This window comes from Dermacentor silvarum, chromosome 1 (genome assembly GCF_013339745.2).
Source record: "Dermacentor silvarum isolate Dsil-2018 chromosome 1, BIME_Dsil_1.4, whole genome shotgun sequence".
Taxonomy (NCBI): domain Eukaryota; kingdom Metazoa; phylum Arthropoda; class Arachnida; order Ixodida; family Ixodidae; genus Dermacentor; species Dermacentor silvarum.
Genome location: NC_051154.1, coordinates 349,048,112 through 349,069,232, shown reverse-complemented (window position 1 = coordinate 349,069,232; position 21,121 = coordinate 349,048,112). Strand labels below are relative to the sequence as shown.

The 21,121-nt window shown below is 48.4% G+C and overlaps 1 protein-coding gene and 1 long non-coding RNA gene across 2 annotated transcripts in view; one reads left to right on the top strand and one right to left on the bottom strand.

Annotated features, from left to right (window-relative positions):
• LOC125942351 (uncharacterized) overlaps window positions 1-8,224 on the bottom strand; it is a 45,087-nt gene extending 36,863 nt beyond the window's left edge. The window contains exon 1 of the long non-coding RNA XR_007465028.1: window positions 8,028-8,224. This is a non-coding gene — a long non-coding RNA (uncharacterized LOC125942351). The remainder of the gene's footprint in view (window positions 1-8,027) is intronic.
• Window positions 8,225-14,572: 6,348 nt separating this feature from the next.
• LOC119444600 (transcription factor Sox-9-A) lies at window positions 14,573-15,389 on the top strand. Its single transcript, XM_037708974.1, has 2 exons — window positions 14,573-15,169; window positions 15,261-15,389. Exons 1-2 carry the CDS (start codon window positions 14,573-14,575, stop codon window positions 15,387-15,389), a joined length of 726 nt encoding a protein of 241 aa, XP_037564902.1.
• The last annotated feature ends 5,732 nt before the right edge of the window (window positions 15,390-21,121 follow it).

Sequence of the window (21,121 nt, the reverse complement as noted above, 5' to 3'; positions counted from 1 at the left end):
AATCGTTGAGCTCGAAGGCGAGCGCGTTCATCACTCGGTTCCGTGCCGTAACTTGACACAAAGCGAAGCACGTCTCCTCGGGGCTCTCCACGTCACACACCCTGTCGATGTCCAGGCGGTCTACAACACTCGTAGCGGGGAACGGTGTCGTAATGTTCCCTGTACGGCATGCTGATGTTCCTGTTCTATCGGGATTAATGACACGTAATTGGAATGGCTGACTAGCCTGGGTCAGCGTTGATGTTTGTGTCGATAAGATTGAACATGGCGTATGCTGACGGTTGCTCATTGCGGAAAAATAAAGGTACTTGATGCGTTCGATTTTAAAATAAAGAGGTGCGAAAGTAATACCTTGAGCACAGAAAGCAAGCAAAAATAAGTGTTGAAGTATTTTTAACAAGGTTTTTCTCGTTGGTGCTGTTGATGATGATGATGATGTCCTCAGCACATGGCTCGTACCCACTTCGGGGGATTGGCCAAAGAATTGAGCATCTGAACTTTTAGATATGCATTCGAAAACTACAGTTAATGTGCATTTTAGTAATCAGAACAACAGGACAGATAATTTTTCTGAACTGCATAATTTATAATACTAATGCCATAAATTAAAACTGAAATATCTCTCAGAGAATTGTAAAAGTGGGAATTTAAAATTTTATTCGTTTTGTTGATTGAATGAAACCACAAACGGCATCAAATACGTCCCTGTGGCTAAAGCCCAATACCGAGGCACCGAAAGTGAGTACTGATTCTGATGTTAAATTAACCCTAATTTAGCAAGTGGTATTTCAAGAAGTCTTTTTGTTTGTAATTTATACTGACGACAGATTAAAATATAGTGTTCTACGGTTTCCATTTCTAGGCAGAATTGGCACAGCGGCGATATCGCTGTTTTTTGCTCTCCTTCTTCTTCTTCAGCTTCCAATAACTAATGGCGAGAGGATGATCCCCATTAATGGGCCGACTTTTGCAGCATCTCCAACTTTCATCGTTTGGTTGGTCCGTATAGTGCAGTGACACAACCCTTTGCTGAGGTATTGCCTCCCACCTCGCCTTTTGTTTTGTAAATCGAATCTCTTCGAAGTGTTGCGCGCCGGATGGGTGATGTGCGCGAGTACAGCGCACAGTGCATGGAGACCATACGAAGAAGGAAACCACCACGAGGAGTGGCAGGTCGAGTGTAGATGTAGATGTAGAGCCTTGGAGTTACTGGCACATACCCACTCTGGGGGATTGGCCAAGAACCGGGTAGTTTGAAATAACAATCAGAAGGGAGATGTATAAAACAAAACAAACATAAATGTGGGAATATATACGCATCTGAGAATGAATAATTAGAATATATCAAATGACTTGAATAGAATAAGGAGTAAATGATGAATTAAAAAAAAGTAGACAGCTAGTCATCAAATTTGTAAAAATATTTCGGAACCCTAAGCCCTGATTTTTTCATCTAAATCTTTCTGACCCTGTAATGTAATTCTGAATGGCATCGACAACATTCCCGTCGCTGTGCCCAAGGGTAGAGGCCCCCATGATAGTAAATTTTGAACATTAATTCTAATCTAAGAAGGCGGAACGGTGTTTCTAAGGTTCTTTTTCGCAATCAGAATATCTTTGACAGGCAATGAGAAAGTGATCTAATGTTTCATGTTGTCCACAATAGGGACAGTTAGGTGAGGGAACCAGACCAGCTCTGTGTAGGTAAAATCTTAAAAATGGAATTCTGCAGCGTAGTCTAGTGATTGCGACTTCAAGTGATCGCGTTTGACAGAGTTTGCTATTCCAATAATGCGACAAGTGCTGAAAATCTGACGAGTTGTTAAAGAAGGGGCGTGAAATTCACGCAGCATCATTTTTCTCCGAAATCTAGCCCCTATGATGAAGCTGAAATCGGTAGGATATGAATTACCGGGCCATTCAGGGGACGCTTTTCGCCAACGAATCTGCTATTTCGTTTAGAAATAGGCCCTAATGCCCTGGTACCCACACCAATCTAATCAAAGCTAAGTGAGGGGGCACTAACGATTTGAAAGCTCGCAAAACTGGGAATTATCGGACGCTGTGAGGGAGGAGCACAGAGATAAAGAATCCTTCACGATTACTGTAGAACATGTTGATGTATTGAGTTTACGGAGGGCTAGAACGACAGCTAAAAATTCCGCTAGAAAGATCGGTCGAAGTCTGGGAGGCGAATGGAGAACGACCAATCAAGAATAGGAGAAAATATTCCAATTCCACACTTTTCTTCATTTTGAGAAGCATCAGTGGCAATAACGTGTCTCGATCGGAACGTGCAAAAGTAATCATTTAATATTGAGCTTAGCATGCGGTAAGATAATGCCTTTGCATTTTTAGGAAAAATATCATCATACTGAATTTTAATGGAATTGGTGTTGTAAACAACAGGACTCACCTCACGAATTTGTATGTTTATTTGATCTAGGAGAGTTTGAATAAAATAATTTGTGGTGTGTGGAATCGCGGCCAGTACAATCCGAAAAACACGTCCGGCTGGGAGATGAAAACTGTTTGTGAACGCCTTATAGGGGATTCATATAGTCTTAAATATGACTGCACAGCTAATAATCGAAACCTCGTAACAAGAGATGGCATCCTAGCTTCCAGATGCAAAACTTCATTTGCTACAAATTTAGGTAGCCCTAAACATTGTCGCAAGGCCTGCCTCTCCAGAAGAACAAGGGGGCGAAGTTTATATGCAGGAGCTCCAGAGTACAGTACGCATCAAATTCCAATACCGGTCGAACATACATGCGGTATATGTTTAAAGCGTTGTTCTTCGCATTCCTGATCGACTATTGCTCAGCCTACGCAGCAAGCCAACCGCACGAATACCTTTTGTTGACAATATAGTCAATGTGTGCCTTCCATGACAGTGAACCGTCATATATCACCCCAAGATACTTGACTGTCTCTACTTGTGGGATAATATTTAGATGATAAGAGAGTGAAATATATATGGGGTCCGTTAATGGAAACGTTAGCACTGAGCATTTGTTTACGTTGAGACAGAGATGCATCGCATCAAGCCATCTTTCTATAGCAGACAAGTATGTCTGTAATACTTGATAAAGTTTTTGGATGTCATTTGCCGATGAAAAAAACGCTATGTCATCAGCGTACACATAAGTATGTACATCATCATGACATGGGATGGAACTCATTAGAATATTAAATAAGACTGGAGAAAGTACTGCCCCTTGTGGAACGCCTCTTGACTGCGCGTACCTAGCCGAAGAAATGCCGCTTAGGGAGCAATAAAATTCTCTGTTCCTTAAAAATTCTGAAATCCATACTTGAAGGTATTTTGGAAGGTTAATCTTTTGAAGCTGATTGATAAATATCACATGTTCAACACTGTCATATGCTTTTGAGATATCTAGAGTGACTAATGCCGCATACTGTCTTTGGCGCCTGCCAACTGAATACGGCTTTCAAGGTCAATATGGGCCATGCCATATAGAGCACTGTGATCTGAAACCAATTTGTTTCGGACTTAGAATCGATCGCTCATTAAGAAAATTTACGATACGAATATTGATAACTCTTTCAATCAATTTTACCTAAATTGAAGTTAACGCGATTGGCCTTATATTGTCTAATATATAGCCGTCACTCGGATTTTTAAGCAACGGAATGACCTTGGCAATTTTCCACTCCAATGGAACCCATGCCCTTCTGACGGAATAATTGATTATGTCTAATAGACATTCTTGTGATTCTTTATATAAAATTTTTAACATGGTCGTAGTGATTCCATCGGGGCCCGGAGCCGCTGATAGGAAAGTTTTGTAAGACATCTGATAATTCAGTCTTCGAAATTTCCGTGAAATCTTCCTCAGATGGGGGATAGCGATGGAGCTAAAGGCTTGTTGGGCAGAAAAGCGACTTTCTAGCCCTCTAGCGATTACCTCCAACGAATTCTTTATTTCTTCTGGAGACAAAAACTGCGGATTCTGCATTTATTGGTCGCGGAATCATTTTCTTGGCGGTAGAAACCTAAACAGCGCGCGTTTATTGTTTGATTAGAAAGAAATGCAAAATGCTGGGTTGTCGTACTCATCTTTAGCCTTCAACACTGTCCGTCTAAATGTACCTGCATAGAATTTGTAATCCAGCCAGTTTTGAGGGCATTGATATGTAATAGTTTTTTTCCAAGCTGCCTTCCTTCGCCTGTAGTCACGCGAACAGTCATATTCCACCAAGGGGAAGAATTCGTTTTAACTGATTGTATAACAAATTGAGATTTTTCCCGCGAATCTTTTAAAACAGAACAAATGCTCAGTGCTTTCGATTTGAGATTAACATCAGTCAGAGAAGTCAATGCGGATCGCAAGGAATTTTGAAATTACTGTAGTTTATGAAAGTACGCGCATTAGAAAGGCAGGAGGTAACTGGACGTAAAATATCAAAAATGATCGGTATGTGGTCGCTATTTGTGGCATGATCAACAGTCGACCAGGTGGCCAGGGAAATGCTTGAGCTTGCAAAAGTCAAGTCTAAGGCAGAAGCAGCCTGACCTCTGACGAAAGTAGGTCGTCCGGAATTTTGCGCACGTAAGATTATTGTCCTGGGACCAGTTCATAAGCGATTGCCACTCTGATCTGTTTTTAATCCCCATGTAATATGGTGGGAGTTAAAGTCCCCAGCTAGTAAACATCTTTTCCGCAAGTAGTAATGATAGTATCCAAAGGGCGCGTGTCCTGAACACCTGAGGGAAAATATGCATTGGCTATAAGAATGGCCGACAGGATGGAAGGCTTATGTCTAACACTAGTATTTCGTACTCGGAGGACAGTAGCTTTAGAGCTATCTTCGCCTTATGGCAAATTTTGGAAGATATCAGTGTCAATAAACCACCTCCTCTCGAAGATCGATCTAATCGGAATGAACGATAATTTTTTTAATGAAAATTTCTATCTGGTGTAAGCCAAGTTTCTTGCAACAAGATAATATCAGGATTTAACTGAACGGTAAGACAATCTAAATCTGTATAAGCAGCAATATCGAACGACAGTTCCACTGTAATACTCTCAAGGATCCTATTTTGAAGATAGTATTGCAGAAGCAACAACCTTCTCCAAAATGTTCTCCTTGAGAACTGTACTGGGCGGAGACTTTTTGGACTTGTTCTGAGGGGACATAGAAGAAGCTCGGTTCAACGGGGACGGCTGCGTTTTTGAGCCCGTGCATCCAGGTCAACGTCTGTGGAGACGTGCAAGTCAAGAGTAGGTTGGTCAGGTTTCGAGGAAGATGCAGAGTTTTCATGGCTGTTTTCAGAGGGAAGAGCGCCAACGTTATTAATATCTCTCGTTTCTCTAATAGGTGGAAGTTTAGAGGTGTCAGGAGTCATTGCTGTTGTTAACTGCAGAATATTAGCGATCTGGGTATTGACTACCTGAGATATGCATTCAGAGATGCTGACTACTAATCGCTCCATTGCGTTGGCCATTGCTTTTTCAACTGCGGCGTTAATTGCCTGCGTAAGAGTCGCGTCTGTGAAAGAAGGATGACGAGCAGTAACACCAGCATACCCGTGAGTCCTCTCCTTAATAGTGGCAATAGCTTCTCTCCTAGAACACCTCCTTTTATCAATTATTTCCAACACCTGCGTTTCTTCTACTCGAGCTGGACAGTCTGAATAGTCAGCAGGGTGAGATCCATCACAAAGGCAACACTTCTGATCTTGGGATGTACAATCACTGTTAGAGTGACCCTCACCACATGTGCAGCATCGTAGACCAGATTTGCATCGTAGACCAGAGTGCACCTACGAAATTCGTCGAAGACGAAGACGACGCGCGGCTGGAGTACGAGACTGGCAAAGTTACACGGCATTCTTGGTTGAAAGTAGAGAAAAAAGGAAGATATTATGGAGATTCCGCGCTCATTTTAGAACCTATTTGAAGCGAAGCTTTTATGAAGCAGTATTAAGTGCTATAAATGTGTTCCTGTTCTGCAACGCTTTTTGCAGCCTAGAGATTACCTGCTTCTCGGCAAATGAGCGAGACGCGATTACTCTGAAACCTTGGATGACTCACGTATAATAGCTGAAGCGCTTTACCCTCAGATCAAATTTTCGACGATTGATCATTAAAAAAATACACTTACAGGTTTTTACATGCCAAAACCATGATCTGATTAATAGGCACGCCGTCGTGAGGACTCCGGAATGATTTGGACCACCTGGGGTTCTTTAACGTGCACCTAAATCTAAGTACACGGGTGTGTTCGTATTTCGCCCCAGTCGAAATGCGGCCGCCGTGGCCGGGATTCGATCCCGCGACCTCGTGCTTAGCAGCCCAACACCTCAGCCCCTGAGTAACCACGGCTGTTAGAGGATTGTTCATGCTGTCGGCCCCTTTATGGGCCAAATCACAAAATTTCTTATATTTGCTTCAGTTGGATTATTATTCTAGAATAAATATTCAACTCAGCAAGTCATATATTTAAGAACAACCACTTACCTCGAGGAAATTGTAGAGCGCTCTTGAAAACGTCCGATTCAGGAATATTGAAATTCGTACCTATTACGCAGTGTTTTTCCGTGTCATAACGGAAGCGCGCGAATTCATCTTTATCAAATTTTCAAGTGGAATTGACCGTCTAAATTCATTAGCTTTGTGCACTCGTGTACTCGCGTGCCACGAGAGGGCACGAGCTGCGAGCTATGAAGAAGAAGAAGAAGCTCGTCGTTCGACCACAGAACCACGAAAAGGCAGGCGTAGGAATTTTTTCTCATTCGCTAGATTGGTCCTATTCGATTAGACTTCCAGAGTTTACTCCTATCTACACAGCGGAATTCTTAGCTGTGGTTTTAGCATTACGGAAGTTGAACCCCTCTCATTCATCAGTTGCTATTATCACCGACTCACTCTCTCTATGTTCGTCGCTTACAACGCGTAGTGACTCAAAAATTTGCAAGCGTTACATCTGTTAGCTCCGTCTCATTGAGTTTACTTCGCTTAATTTGGGTGCCCGGGCACAAAGGTTTGCCTTTGAATGAGTGTGCAGATTCATTAGCGAAGGCTTCCCTAGGGGGTCCTTTAGTACCTGCCGTTCCCCCCAACCGGCCTATATCACTGCCGCCTAGGTTTAGGAGATTAACAATGATGAATAGATATATAATTCTAGTATGGCTTCGCATTCTGACTACCACCATCTACTATTCCCTTGGAATCGTAAATTCTGCCCAACACGAAAATTAGAGATTACACTAACCAGGATACGTTGCCGCACCCCGACACTAAATTTCTATACACACAGGGCTGGTTTGGCGGCATCTCCATTGTGTATACAGTGCGGCGAACCAGAAACTATGATCATGTTCTCCTTGCTTGCCGACGATTCTCCTCAGTAGGAAAAGGGTGCTTGAGGACCCTGTAACAAACTTGCCTACAGTATGAACGCTACCGTCTTGCTTTCGTTTGGAGCTTCCACATTAGGGTACAGCCACCAGAATGTTTGCACGGCAATGCAAACGTTATCATAATTCGAACGACTGCCTTCCTAAAATAGTCAATTATAATAGTAATTGAGACCAAGCAGAATTCTCTTCCTTTTTCTTCTTTTTATCTTTTTCTAATTTTCTTTAAATCCATTTTCTCGCCAAACCGCCCAATTCTTGGCCGATCCCCCACGGTGGGTATGTGCCATTTGTCTGTGGATCATCATCATCATCGACCACGGCGGTCTCACGATGTCTATATCTCGGACACCCTGGCGCTGCTCGACGACTTCGCGGTTGAAAGTCAGCCATCGCCGTCGCTTCGCTTCAGCAGAGGAGCTGCCAAGCATTCCGCGCCTCTGTCAAGGCAGCAGCAGAATCGGCGACGGCGGTGCCTTCACTGGCCTCTCTTCGCGGCGTGGCGGGTTCATCGATGAGCAGTGAGGTTCAGCACAGCTACCAGCTGCGGTCGAGCATTCCGCGACCTCGAAGCGCCTTCATGCTGTTCGCGGAGGAAAAGAGGCGATCGGTGGCCGATGAGAACCCAAACGAGAACAACCAGCGCGTGAGCAGCCGCCTGCGCAAGCTGTGGCGTTCTCTCAGCGGCGGCGTCAAGGAGCCGTACCAGCGCAAGGTGGCCGAAGCTGCCATCGTACACCGAAGAAATCACCCGGACTACGTCTACAACCCACGTGAGGCCCACCGGCACAAGGCGCAGGAGCGCAGGGCAAGGCGGTTGTTAGCAAGCCCAAGAATGGCAGTTCCGGGGACCAGGAGCAGCAGCCGAGCATTTCCACAGCCGTGGCCCAAGATCGAGGTTTCCCGGAGTTCCAGCATCCACCACCACCACCGTCGCAAAGGAACGAACGCCGTGGGACCAGCGCTTCCCGTGGCAGCGGTTCGGGTGCTGCTCAGAGAATGCCGCTCCCTAGGCCGACGGCCACTGTCACAGCCACGGCGTCGGCTCGCTCGGCTGTGCGGCCCTACAACGTGCACCGGTTCACCGGTCCTCTTCAACAGTCACTGCGTTGTGCGAACTAAGAAAACGCCTTGCCTACCACTCTGTTAACGGCAGCGCGCGCATTCAAACAGGCTAAAACGTCATATGCCCGAATAATGCTTCACAACCAGGTATCTTCGACACTTCTGAACGACGAAGACGACGACTCGACAGCGGGCACGTCGTCGTTCTACCAGAGTGGATTCCTGGGGAGCCTGGGCTCTGCAGGCGGTGCCCCAGGCGAAGATCAGCCATCGTAGTCGGCAGCTGGCTACCGTCCAGCATATTTTTGTCTGCCAGTACGCGCCCGCCAAGCGATCCGTGCCTGCTGCTGCAGGCTGGGTAGCAGCGAATTAAGATCGCATGGTTCTCACCTGCATTGCGCGATTAGCGCGAGGATGCCAGATTGTACTAATAGTTCAGACTTCTATTCATCATGTCAAAGAAAGAAAAGGCGATGAAATGGTTGTCTTTTTCTTTCTTTAATGCAGAAACGTTACGCCCTCCGAGTTGTCACGCATGACTGGCATAAATTACGCTGAGATGTCGGTTGCAGACGCCGGCGGCTGGTCGAAACAGTTAGAGACACAGATGGATAGATATATGGACACCGGAAAGTGCCTAAAGTATCCTTAAAATGTGTACCGCATTAAAACATTAAGACGCGGCGCGAACAGCAGAAGCTATAGGGAGAAAGCGATGGAGTAGGTTCTGCTCCGTGCTAACTCTTAGAACTACCCTGTCGAACTTCGGGAATTTTCTAAGGTCCTTTTGTGGTCCTGACGAATAGGAAAAGAGATTAGCGACTGTGGTTTTAGTGAACAAAGTGGGAGAAAGAATAGCTGATGAATTTTGCGATATTTGTAAGTGTGCGCAGGTGCTTTAAACACGACTCTCATTTACAACTCTGTCATGGAAACGTATACTATGAAATTGAAGTTCAATTCACAACGCTGTAACCATAACCCGAAGCGATATTGGCCGCTTTACTAAAGAACCGAAATGTGCGTTTGAATATGGCAGTCAGTAGACTACTGTGGTTACGGATGGTACAAGCTACAGTACTTAGGAAGAATGTGGGTCTCTAAAAATGATATTCAATTAGAAGCAGAACACTGAATACAGCATTGCGTCCAGACGGGTTCCACTAAAGCGCTTTGAAAAAAAAAAACTGGCTCCAACAGAAATATATTTATTGAAGTACACAGTGATATATCGATTTCAGAACAACTCTCGCCGAGGTGTATAACAGCAAGCGCCGTTAGTCAAGCGCCTGGAACAGTTCTTCAATTGGGCCGCACATTTCTAGGGGCCGCAAGAGCGTTGTCTGTGTGAGATCGCTTGCAAGAGCTTTAGGGATGATAGAAATCGCTCCTGGCGAGATCGTTGCCTAGGCAGAAACTTCCTTTAGAGTAGTCCACAATATTTACCCTGACTCTATGGCGGGATTTCGACGAGGCCGTTAATCGATTGACAATGTGGTCAATCTAGTGTCATCTGTTGAGCAGCAAAAAGTCTTGAAAACGATTATCAGTAGCACTCTTTCTTGACGTGAAAGGCGCATACGACAACGTTTCCCATCAAGCCATCCTAGACGCACTTTTGACATTGGAACTAGGAGGGCGAGTATTTCGATGGATCCAAAGCTACTTGACACAAAGGTCCTGTTTGTACGCACAGAAGATGGTCCGACTGCTGACCACTACACATTGCCGTGGCGTTCCTCAAGGCGGTGTTCTAAGCCCTATTCTTTTTACCCTCACACTTCTTGGGCTGGCCGATTCCCTACCGGAAACAGTGAGTCTCTCCATCTACGCCGACGACATCTGCATCTGGGCATCAGCGGTGACTCGCCCGCAGGTTCGTGCAAGGTTACAGAAGGCAGCAACACAGGCAACTGGCTATCTTTGCACACAAGGCCTAACCATCTCGACAGAAAAATGTGCGTTAGTCGCTTTTGCACGACGAAAAGCGATGTCTGGTTATCCAGTGTGCATCAATGGCCAGCGTATCTCCTACAAGAGAAATAATCGGTTTTTGGGTGTCTTGTTGACCGAGACCTCTCCTGGAGCCCTCAGGTTGCCCACTTGAAGAAGAAGCTCACATCTATGGTTTACGTTTTCAAATTCATTGCCGGTAAAACGTGGGGATCATCAGTTGTACCGAGCACTTTTTATCGGCTTCCTACGCTATAGCTCTCCCGTGCTTGCTAAAACATGCAAATCAAATCTTCGAGCCCTTCAGAGCGTGCAAGCACAGGCATTACGTGTTTGCCTTGGCCTTCCGCGGAGCGCCTCAACAGCAGGAACAGTTATCACGGCTCAAGACCGTTCGATCACGACTATACATGACCATCGACACGCTTAGGGCCCATATTCGCCACGTTTCACGGATGCAATCAAGCTCTCTTGCCTCCCTGCCAGAACGACGACCACAGGCGTCATTCTCCAACGTGGTCAGCATTCATCGTGCCTCCCTACCATCGGGGTTCACACCCTCGACACGTTCACCGTCAGCGTTGTGGTGTTAAAAACAACCTGAAGTGCGCCTTTACGTTCCAGGAATACGAAAAAAGACAGACCTGCCTACTTCGGCCTTGAAGCAAGCAGCTATCGATTGCTTGCACTCTTTCTACTCTGACCGAATCCACATATATACGGATGGCTCTTCCACTCAAACCAGCTCCACCGGCGCAGTGGTTATACCATCACGATCAATGAGCATCACATACAAGACTTCTCACGTGACATCATCGACCGCTTCGCCGCTTCGGAGCTTCTTGCCCTCCGAGTTGCCATTGATTATATTAAAAACCAACCGGTTAATCGGTGGGTATTATTATGTGATTCAAAGGCGGCCCTACAATGTCTTTTGTCAGCTCTCCGCCGCGGGTCCTGCGAACAACTCGTCTCGGAGATACGAGAAATGCACCACCATACGATCGCAAAAGGACACGACGTCGTGTTTCAGTGGCTGTCGAGTTATTGCGGCATCACCGGCAACGACATCGCCAATGAAGCTGCTAGGAAAGCACACGAAGGAGCGAATCTTGTTTCTGTACCTTTATCGAGGACTGACGCAGCCCAACACATAAGCAAGCTAGCGCAAACTATGACATTGGAGAAGTGGCATACAACTGAATTCGCCCAACATTGGTTGCATTCTCTCGACCCATCTATACAGCTGCGGCTGTTGCCTGGATTTCCGCGAAATAAGGAAACAATGCTGTGCCGCTTACGCTTGGGTGTTGCATTCACCAATTCTTACATGTGTTTGATTGGAATGACGGATAGCGCCGAGTGTAATGCCTGCGGTGTCGATGAGATTATAGAACACCTACTATGCTACTGTCCATCTTTTCAAAACGAAAGACATGTCCTCTGCAACGTTCTTAATAGGCTAGATAGAAGACCGTTCATTTTGAGCAAGATCTTGGGACCATGGCCTCGAATATCACAGCTGCAAAAGACCACAAAAGCGCTGCTGCGATTTTTAAAAACTAACAGGACTCAGTGACCGTCTATGACCCGGATTGATTGATCATCAGTGATAGAACAGAGATCTGTTGCTACGTCGGCGATATCAACAGTGGACTTTCTATTCTTCTCTTAATCTCTCTGTCCCCTTTTTCCTTCCCCAGTGTAGGGTAGCCAACCGGGCTCAGTCCTGGTTAACCTCCCTGCCTTTCATTATATCATTTTCTCTCACTCTCCTTTAGAGTAGTCAGCGCGCGTATGGGCATTGAGATTGCAACAATGTCCGAAATTCAACATTTATTGGGGACTGACATGGTTGTCAGTAACTCGTAAGCGACGAGGCTTTGAACCATTCTCTCATCACGCATCAGCGGACTGTGTTCACATGTTTAATTCGTTTTGAGCATGCGCTGGTGGCGCTGGAAAATTATCTCGATATCGTCAGTGATATTCTGGCTAGCTTTGTCGATAAATATTGTCTCGCTGAAGATGACAGCGTCCCTGTCTCGGTATTACAGTAGATCACAGTTTGCGCTTCCGGAGATGTTCAGCAAGCGGAGTCTCTGATGAGCCCACGGCGACGACATCGGACCAATACGGACGGGAATGATGGTTGGCCCGCAGTAGGGTTGGCGCGTGTTGCGCAGATCACGTCCACCTACTGGATGCAGCGGTGGCGACATGAAAGCGACGAGGTAGGGACGAGTTAAGCACGTATCCTCGCTGTCTGACTTTACGGTGGACGTGCAGGGCAGATGCAGTGCTCCCGGTGTGGTATCGGTGAGCTCGAAGGCGAGCGCGTTCATCACTCGGTTCCGTGCCGTAACGTGGCCACAAAGCGAGCACGTCTCCTCGGGGCTCACCACGTCACACACCCTGTCGATGTCCAGGCGTCTACTCAACTCGTAGCGGGGAACGGGGTCGTAATGTTCCCTGTATGGCATGCCGATGTTCCTGTTCTATCGAGATTAATGACACGTAATTGGAATGGCTGAGTGGCCTGGGTCAGCGTTGATGTGTGTGTCGATAAGATTGAACATGGCGTATGCTGACGGTTACTCTTTGCGGAAAAAATAAAGGTACTTGTGCGTTCGATTTAAAAAAAGAGGTGCGAAAATAATACCTTGAACACAGAAAGCAAGCAAAAATAAGTGTTGAACTATTTTTAACAAGGTTTTTCTCGTTGGTGATGTTTTTTGCTCTCCTTCTTCTTCTTCAGCTTCCAATAACTAATGGCGAGTGGATGATCCCGATTAATGGGCCGACTTTTGTAGCTTCTCCAACTTTCATCTATTGGTTGGTCCGTAGTGCAGCGACACAACCCTTTGCTGAGGTATTGCCTCCCGCCTCGCCTTTTGTTTTTTAATTCGAATCTCTTCGAAAGGTTGCACGCAGGATGGGCGATTTGCGCGAGTACAGCGCACAGTGCATGTAGACCATACGAAGAAGGAAACCACCACGAGGAGTGGCAGGTCCAGTGCACCAACGACATTCGTCGAAGACGACGACGCGCAGCTGCAGCACGAGGCTGGCAAAGTTACACGGTATTCTTGGTTGAAAGTAGAGAAAAAAGGAAGATATTATGGAGATTTCGCGCTCATTTTAGAACCTATTTGAAGCGAAGATTTTATGAAGCAGTTATTAAGTGCTATAAATGTGTTCATGTTCTGCAACGCTTTTTGCAGCATAGAGATTACCTGCTTCTCGGCAAATTAGTGAGACACGATTACTCTGGAACCTTCGATGACTCACGTACGTATAATAGCCGAAGCGCTTTACCCTCAGATCAAATTTTCGACGATTGTTCATTATAAAAAATACACTCACAAGTTTTTACGTGCCAAAACCATGATCTGATTAGTAGGCACGCCGTAGTGAGGACTCCGGAATGATTTGGGCCACCTGGGGTTCTTTAACGTGCACCTAAATCTAAGTACACGGGTGTGTTCGTATTTCGCCCCAGTCGAAATGCGGCCGCCGTGGCCGGGATTCGATCCCGCGACCTCGTGCTTAGCAGCCCAACACCTCAGCCACTGAGTAACCACGGCGCGTAGGGCATTTTTCATGTTGTCGGCCCCTTTATGGGGCGAAATCACAAAATTTCTTATATTTGCTTTAGTTGGTTTATTAGTCTAGAATAAATATTCAACTCAGCAAGTCATATATTTAGGAACAACCACTTACCACGAGAGAATTGTAGAGCACTCTTGAAAACGTCCGATTCAGGAATATTGAAATTCGTACCTATTACGCAGTATTTTTTCCGTGTCATAACAAAAGCCCGCGAATTCATCTTTTATAAAATTTTCAAGTGGAATTGAACGTCTAAATTCATTAGCTTTGTGCACTCGTGTCCTCGCGCTCCACGAGAGGGCACGAGCTGCGAGCTATGAAGAAGTAGAAGAAGAAGAAGCTCGTCGTTCGACCACGGCGGATCTCGCGACGTCTATATCTTCGGACACCCAAGGCGCTGCTGACGACGTTCCCGGTTGAAAGTCAGCCATCGCCGTCGGCTTCGCTTCAGCAGAGGAGCTGCCAAGCATTCCGCGCCTTCTGTCACAGGCAGCAGCAGAAGCAGCGACGGCGGTGCCTTCACTGGCCTCTCTTCCCGGCGTGGAGGGTTCATCGATGAGCAGTGAGGTTCAGCACAGCTACCAGCTGCGGTCGCGCATTCCGCGACCTCGAAGCGCCTTCATGCTGTTCGCGGAGGAAAAGAGGCGATCGGTGGCCGATGAGAACCCAAACGAGAACAACCAGCGCGTGAGCAGCCGCCTGCGCAAGCTGTGGCGTTCTCTCAGCGGCGGCGTCAAGGAGCCGTACCAGCGCAAGGTGGCCGAAGCTGCCATCGTACACCGAAGAAATCACCCGGACTACGTCTACAACCCACGTGAGGCCCACCGGCACAAGGCGCAGGAGCGCAGGGCAAGGCGGTTGTTAGCAAGCCCAAGAATGGCAGTTCCGGGGACCAGGAGCAGCAGCCGAGCATTTCCACAGCCGTGGCCCAAGATCGAGGTTTCCCGGAGTTCCAGCATCCACCACCACCACCGTCGCAAAGGAACGAACCCCGTGGAACCAGCGCTGCCCGTGGCGGCGCTTCGGGTGCTGCTCAGAGAATGCCGCTCCCTAGGCCGACGGCCACTGTCACAGCCACGGCGTCGGCTCGCTCGGCTGTGCGGCCCTACAACGTGCACCGGTTCACCGGTCCTCTTCAACAGTCACTGCGTTGTGCGAACTAAGAAAACGCCTTGCCTACCACTCTGTTAACGGCAGCGCGCGCATTCAAACGTCATATGCCCGAATATTGCTTCACAACCAGGTATCCTCGACACTTCTGAACGACGAAGACGACAAATCGTCAGCGGGCACGTCGTTGTTCGACCAGAGTGGATTCCTGGAGAACCTGGGCTCTGCAGGCGGTGCCCCAGACGAAGGTCAGCCATCGTAGTTGGCAGCTGGTACCCGTCCAGCATATTTGTATGACCGCCAGTACGCGCCCGCCAAGCGATCGGCGCCTGCTGCTGCAGGCGGGGTATCAGCAAAATAAGATCGCATGGTTCTCACCTGCATTGCCGCTATTAGCGCGAGGATACCAGATTGTACTAATAGTTCAGACATTATATTTATCATGTAAAAGAAAGAAAAGGTGATGAAATTGTTGTGTCTTTTTCTTTCTTTAATGCAGAAACAGTTACGCCCTCTTAGATGTCACGCATGACTGGCATCAATTACGCTGAGATGTCGGTAGCAGACGCCAGCGACTGGTCGAAACAGTTAGAGACAGAGATGGATAGATATATGGGCACCGGAATGTGCCCGAAGTATCCTTAAAATGCGTGTCGCATTAAAACATTAAGACGCGCCGCCAACAGCTGAAGCTAGGCAGAAAGCGATGGAGTAGGTTCTGCTCCGTACTAACTCTTAGAACTACCCTGCCGAACTTCGGGAATTTTCTAAGGTCCTTTTGTGGCCCTGACGCATAGGAAAAGAGATTCGTGACTGTGGTTTTAGTGAACAAAGTTGGAGAAAGAATTGCTGATGAATTTTGCGATATTATGTAACGTCCTGCAGGTGCTCTAAACACGACTCTCATTTACAACTCTGTCACGGAAACGCATACTATGAAATTGAAGTTCAATTCACAACGCTGTGACCATAACCCGAAGCGGTATTGGCCGCTTTACTGAAGAACCGAATTGTGCCCTTGAATATAGCAGTCAGTAGACTACTGTGGTTACGGATGGTACAAGCTACAGTACTAAAAAAGATATTCAATTAGAATCAGAACACTGAATAGAGCTGTACGTCCAGACGGGTTCAACTAAAATGCTTTGAAAAACCAAAACCTGGCTCCAACAGAAATATATCTATTGCAAGTACACAGTGATATATCAATTTCAGAACAACTCTCGTCGATGTGTGTAACAGCTAGAGCAGTTCATGTCAAGCCCCTGGAACAGTTAAATTCGGCCGCACATTTTTAGGGGCCGCAAGAGCGTTGTCTGTGTGAGATCGGTTTCAAGAGCTTGAGTGATGATAGAAACCACTCCCGGCAAGATCGTTGTCTAGGCAGATGCATCCTTTAGAGTAGTCATCGCGCGTATGGGCATTGAGATCACAACAATGTTCGAAATTCAACAGTTATTGGGGACTAACATGGGTGTCAGGAACTGGTAAGCGACGAGGCTTTGAACCATTCTCTCATCACGCCTCAGCGGGCTTTGTTCCCATGTTTAATTCGTTTTGAGCATGCGCTGGTGGTGCTGGAAAATTATCTCGATATCGGCAGTGAGATTCTGGCTAGCTTTGTCGATGAATATTGTCTCGTTGGAGATGACAGCGTCCCTGTCTCGGTAATCCAGACGGACGGGAAAAGATGGTTGGCTCGGGTTGCGCATATCACGTCTACGTCCTGGATGCAGCAGTGGCGACATGAAAGCGACGAGGTAAGGAAACGATGCCTCGCGAGCGGTGGTGAAGCACGTATCCTCGCTGTCTGCCTTTACGGTGGACGTGTACCGCAGAGGCAGTGCTCCCGGCCTGGTTTCGGTGAGCTCAAAAGCGAGCGCATTCATCACTCGGTTCTGTGTCATAACGTCGCCCCAGCGCGAGCACGTATCCTCGGGGCTCACATCTACATTGGACGTGTTGCGCAGCGGCAGTGTTCCCGGCCTGGTCTCGGTGAGCGTGAAGGCGAGCGCGTTCATCACTCGGTTCCGTCTCGTAACGTCGTCACAACGCGAGCACGTAGCATCGGGGCTCACATCTACGTTGGACGTGTAGCGCAGCTGCAGTGTTCCCGTACTGGTCTTGGTGAGGTCGAAGGCGAGCACGTTAATCACTCGGTTCCGTGTCGTAACGCCGCCACAGCGCGAGCACGTATCCTCGGGGCTCAAATATACGTTGGACGTGTAACGCAGCTGCAGTGTTCCCGTACTGGTCTTGGTGAGCTCCAAGGCGAGCGCGTTAATCACTCGGTTCCGTGCCGTAACCTCGCCATAGCGCGAGCACGTATCCTCGGGGCTCACATCTACGTTGGACGTGTAGCGCAGTGGCAGTGTTCCCGGCCTGGTCTCGGTGAGCTCGAAGGCGAGCGCGTTCATCACTCGGTTCCGTGCCGTAACGTCGCCACAGCGCGAGCACGTATCATCGGGGCTCACATCTACGTTGGACGTGTAGCGCAGTGGCAGTGTACCCGTCCTGGTCTCGGTGAGCTCGAAGGCGAGCGCGTTCATCACTCGGTTCCGTGCCGTAACGTCGCCACAGCGCGAGCACGTATCATCGGGGCTCACATCTACGTTGGACGTGTAGCGCAGTGGCATTGTTCCCGGCCTGGTCTCGGTGAGCTCGAAGGCGAGCGCGTTCATCACTCGGTTCTGTGCCGTAACGTCGCCACAGCGCGAGCACGTATCCTCGGGGCTCACATCTACGTTGGACGTGTAGCGCAGTGGCAGTGTACCCGTCCTGGTCTCGGTGAGCTCGAATGCGAGCGCGTTCATCACTCGGTTCTGTGCCGTAACGTCGCCACAGCGCGAGCACGTATCCTCGGGGCTCACATCTACGTTGGACGTGTAGCGCAGTGGCAGTGTACCCGTCCTGGTCTCGGTGAGCTCGAATGCGAGCGCGTTCATCACTCGGTTCTGTGCCGTAACGTCGCCACAGCGCGAGCACGTATCCTCGGGGCTCACATATACGTTGGACGTGTAGCGCAGCGGCAGTGTTCCCGTCCTGGTCTCGGTGAGCTCGAAGGCGAGCGCGTTCATCACTCGGTTCTGTGCCGTAACGTCGCCACAGCGCGAGCACGTATCCTCGGGGCTCACATCTACGTTGGACGTGTAGCGCAGTGGCAGTGTACCCGTCCTGGTCTCGGTGAGCTCGAAGGCGAGCGCGTTCATCACTCGGTTCTGTGCCGTAACGTCGCCACAGCGCGAGCACGTATCCTCGGGGCTCACATATACGTTGGACGTGTAGCGCAGCGGCAGTGTTCCCGTCCTGGTCTCGGTGAGCTCGAATGCGAGCGCGTTCATCACTCGGTTCTGTGCCGTAACGTCGCCACAGCGCGAGCACGTATCCTCGGGGCTCACATATACGTTGGACGTGTAGCGCAGCGGCAGTGTTCCCGTCTTGGTCTCGGTGACTAGCGGTGGCTAGCGACAACAACCACGCGGCAAAAACGCGCGGCAAAAGCGGCAGGAATCGAGGGTTTTGCGGCATGACACGCGAAATGGGTTCGAGACCCATTTCTGCGTCAAATGCCGCGTGCCGCGAGATGAACCAATCAAGAGCGATGAGGGTGACGTCATGGAGATATCACAACCGGACCGCCGCCGGTCCGCGCCGGGTTTTCAATCAACGATCGTCGTCTCTCGCATGAAACAACGAGCGCTCGCGGTGTTGCTATCGGGTTCGGAGACCGCTGGAGTTCTTATCGCGCTGCCGCGCGGCGAGACGCGCTTGCCACGGTGGCCTCGCGGCAAATCGGTGACGCGCGTTTTCTGCCGTTAGCGTGGCCGTAATCTAAGCTGGCGCCGGGCCGGCTGGACCGGCGGCGTCGGCACCCACGCCGGCAGACGCTTGCGTCCCGATAACGGCAGAAAACGAAACTTCAAGGAGGCTAATCTGCACCGAACCGGCTGTACCTGCGGTGCCAGCGGGCGCGCACGGAGACATTCGAAGGTGAGGGAGCTGCGAGGGAGTTGAGAAAGAGCGCGAGGGGAGCCGCCGAAGCTAAAGCCCATATATATTTATATATAGGGGTTTTAACCGAAGCCACTTCCACCGAAGTGGCGGCGTTGCAGAGGCCAAATTTTCTTTCCTGCCGCCCTCCTCCCTCACCTTCAACGGTCTCCACGCGCGCCGTCCGCTCCCTGAAGTTTCGTTTTCTGTCGTTATAGGAACCGAGCGTTGGCCGGCGTGGGCGCAACTCGCTATGCGCTTGCGCGCCGCTAAATTTCACGACTCGCACCGTTCGTTCCTCGTGCTATGGTGCTCGAATACTTCAAAAATACGTCCTTCCGTCAATTCGAACTTCTTTTAATTCGACCAAATTTTCGGGCCCCTTCGAGTTCGAATTATCGAGATTCGACTGTACTAAGGGAATGTTAAGTGTTTAGTGGAGCATCGTACATAACTTCGTGTGTTGAATTTGCAGACATCCTTTTTACACAAAATTTATGGGCAGACACGGCGGATTTCATCATCATCATCATCATCATCAGCCTATAATTTATGTCCACTGCAGGATGAAGGCCTCTCCCTGCGATCTCCAATTACCCCTGTTTTGCGCTAGCGTATTCCAACTTGCACCTGCAAATTTCCTAACTTCATCATCCCATCTGGTTTTCTGCCGACTTCGACTGCGCTTCCCTTCTCTTGGTATCCATTCTGTAACCCTAATGGTCCGCCGGTTATCCATCCTACGCATTACATGGCCTGCCCAGCTCCATTTCTTCAGCTTAAGGTCAACTAGAAGATCGGCTATCCCCGTTTGCTCTCTGATCCACACCGCTCTCTTCCAGTCTCTTAACGTTAGTCCTAAGATTTTTCGTTCCATCGCTCTTTGAGCGGTCCTTAACTTGTTCTCGAGCTTCTTTGTTAACCTCCAAGTTTCTGCCCCTTATGTTAGCACCGGTAGAATGCAATGATTGTACACTTTTCTTTTCAACGACAGTGGTAAGCTCCCATTCAGGATTTGGTAATGCCTGCCGTATGCACTGCAACCCAATTTGATTCTTCTGTAAATTTCTTTCTCGTGATCAGGGTCCCCTGTGAGTAATTGACCTAGATAAACGTACTCCTTTACAGACTCTAGAGGCTGACTGGCGATCCTGAATTCTTGTTCCCTTGCCAGGCTATTGAACGGTGGTGGCGTGGAGCAGAGGTAGAATACCCGGCTTCAAATCTGAAGGTTGTAAGTTCGAATTCTACTCCAATCCACCACATTTTCAGGCATGGAGTGGTGCCTGACACTGGCAAGAAAAAATATATATATCGCCGAGAGCTAGTGGGGCTATACTAGTTCAGATGCAACCAAACTAGGAAGGCCCACTAAGCTTCATCAAAGTCACTCCCTCACCAGAACAGGAATTGACCTCCCTGGTGCAGTGTTCGGCCACTACCTCCCTCATGACTCCGACAATTAACCCATGGCCCTCAGTTCCCAGTGGCTGCGGAGCACCTGACCAAGGCGGCAGTCCGACCTGCTACGCGGTAGAGGGTGCTAAGAATCTCTGGGTCAAGACAGGCTGCCAATGGAAACTGAACCTGGCAACGTTCAACACGCGCACCCTCTCGAGTGAGGCTAGCTTAGCAGGACTATTTGAAGAATTATCAGGCATTTCCTGGTATATTATTGGCCTTAGTGAGGTTAGAAGAACTGGTGAGGCTTACACAGTGCTGACTAACGGCCACGTCCTCTGCTACAGAGGTCTTCCAGATAAGAAAGAATCCGGGGTAGGATTTCTAGTGCATAACAACATAGCGGGACAATTGATGAATTCTACAGCATTAATGAGAGGGTAGCAGTCGTCGTAATAAAGCTGAATAGAAGGTACAAAATCAAGGTAGTACAAGCCTATGCCCCAACCTCTAGTCATGATGATGAAGAAATAGAACAGTTTGATGAAGATGTTGAACTAGCAATGAGAAACGTGCAAAGTCAGTATACTTTAGTCATGGGCG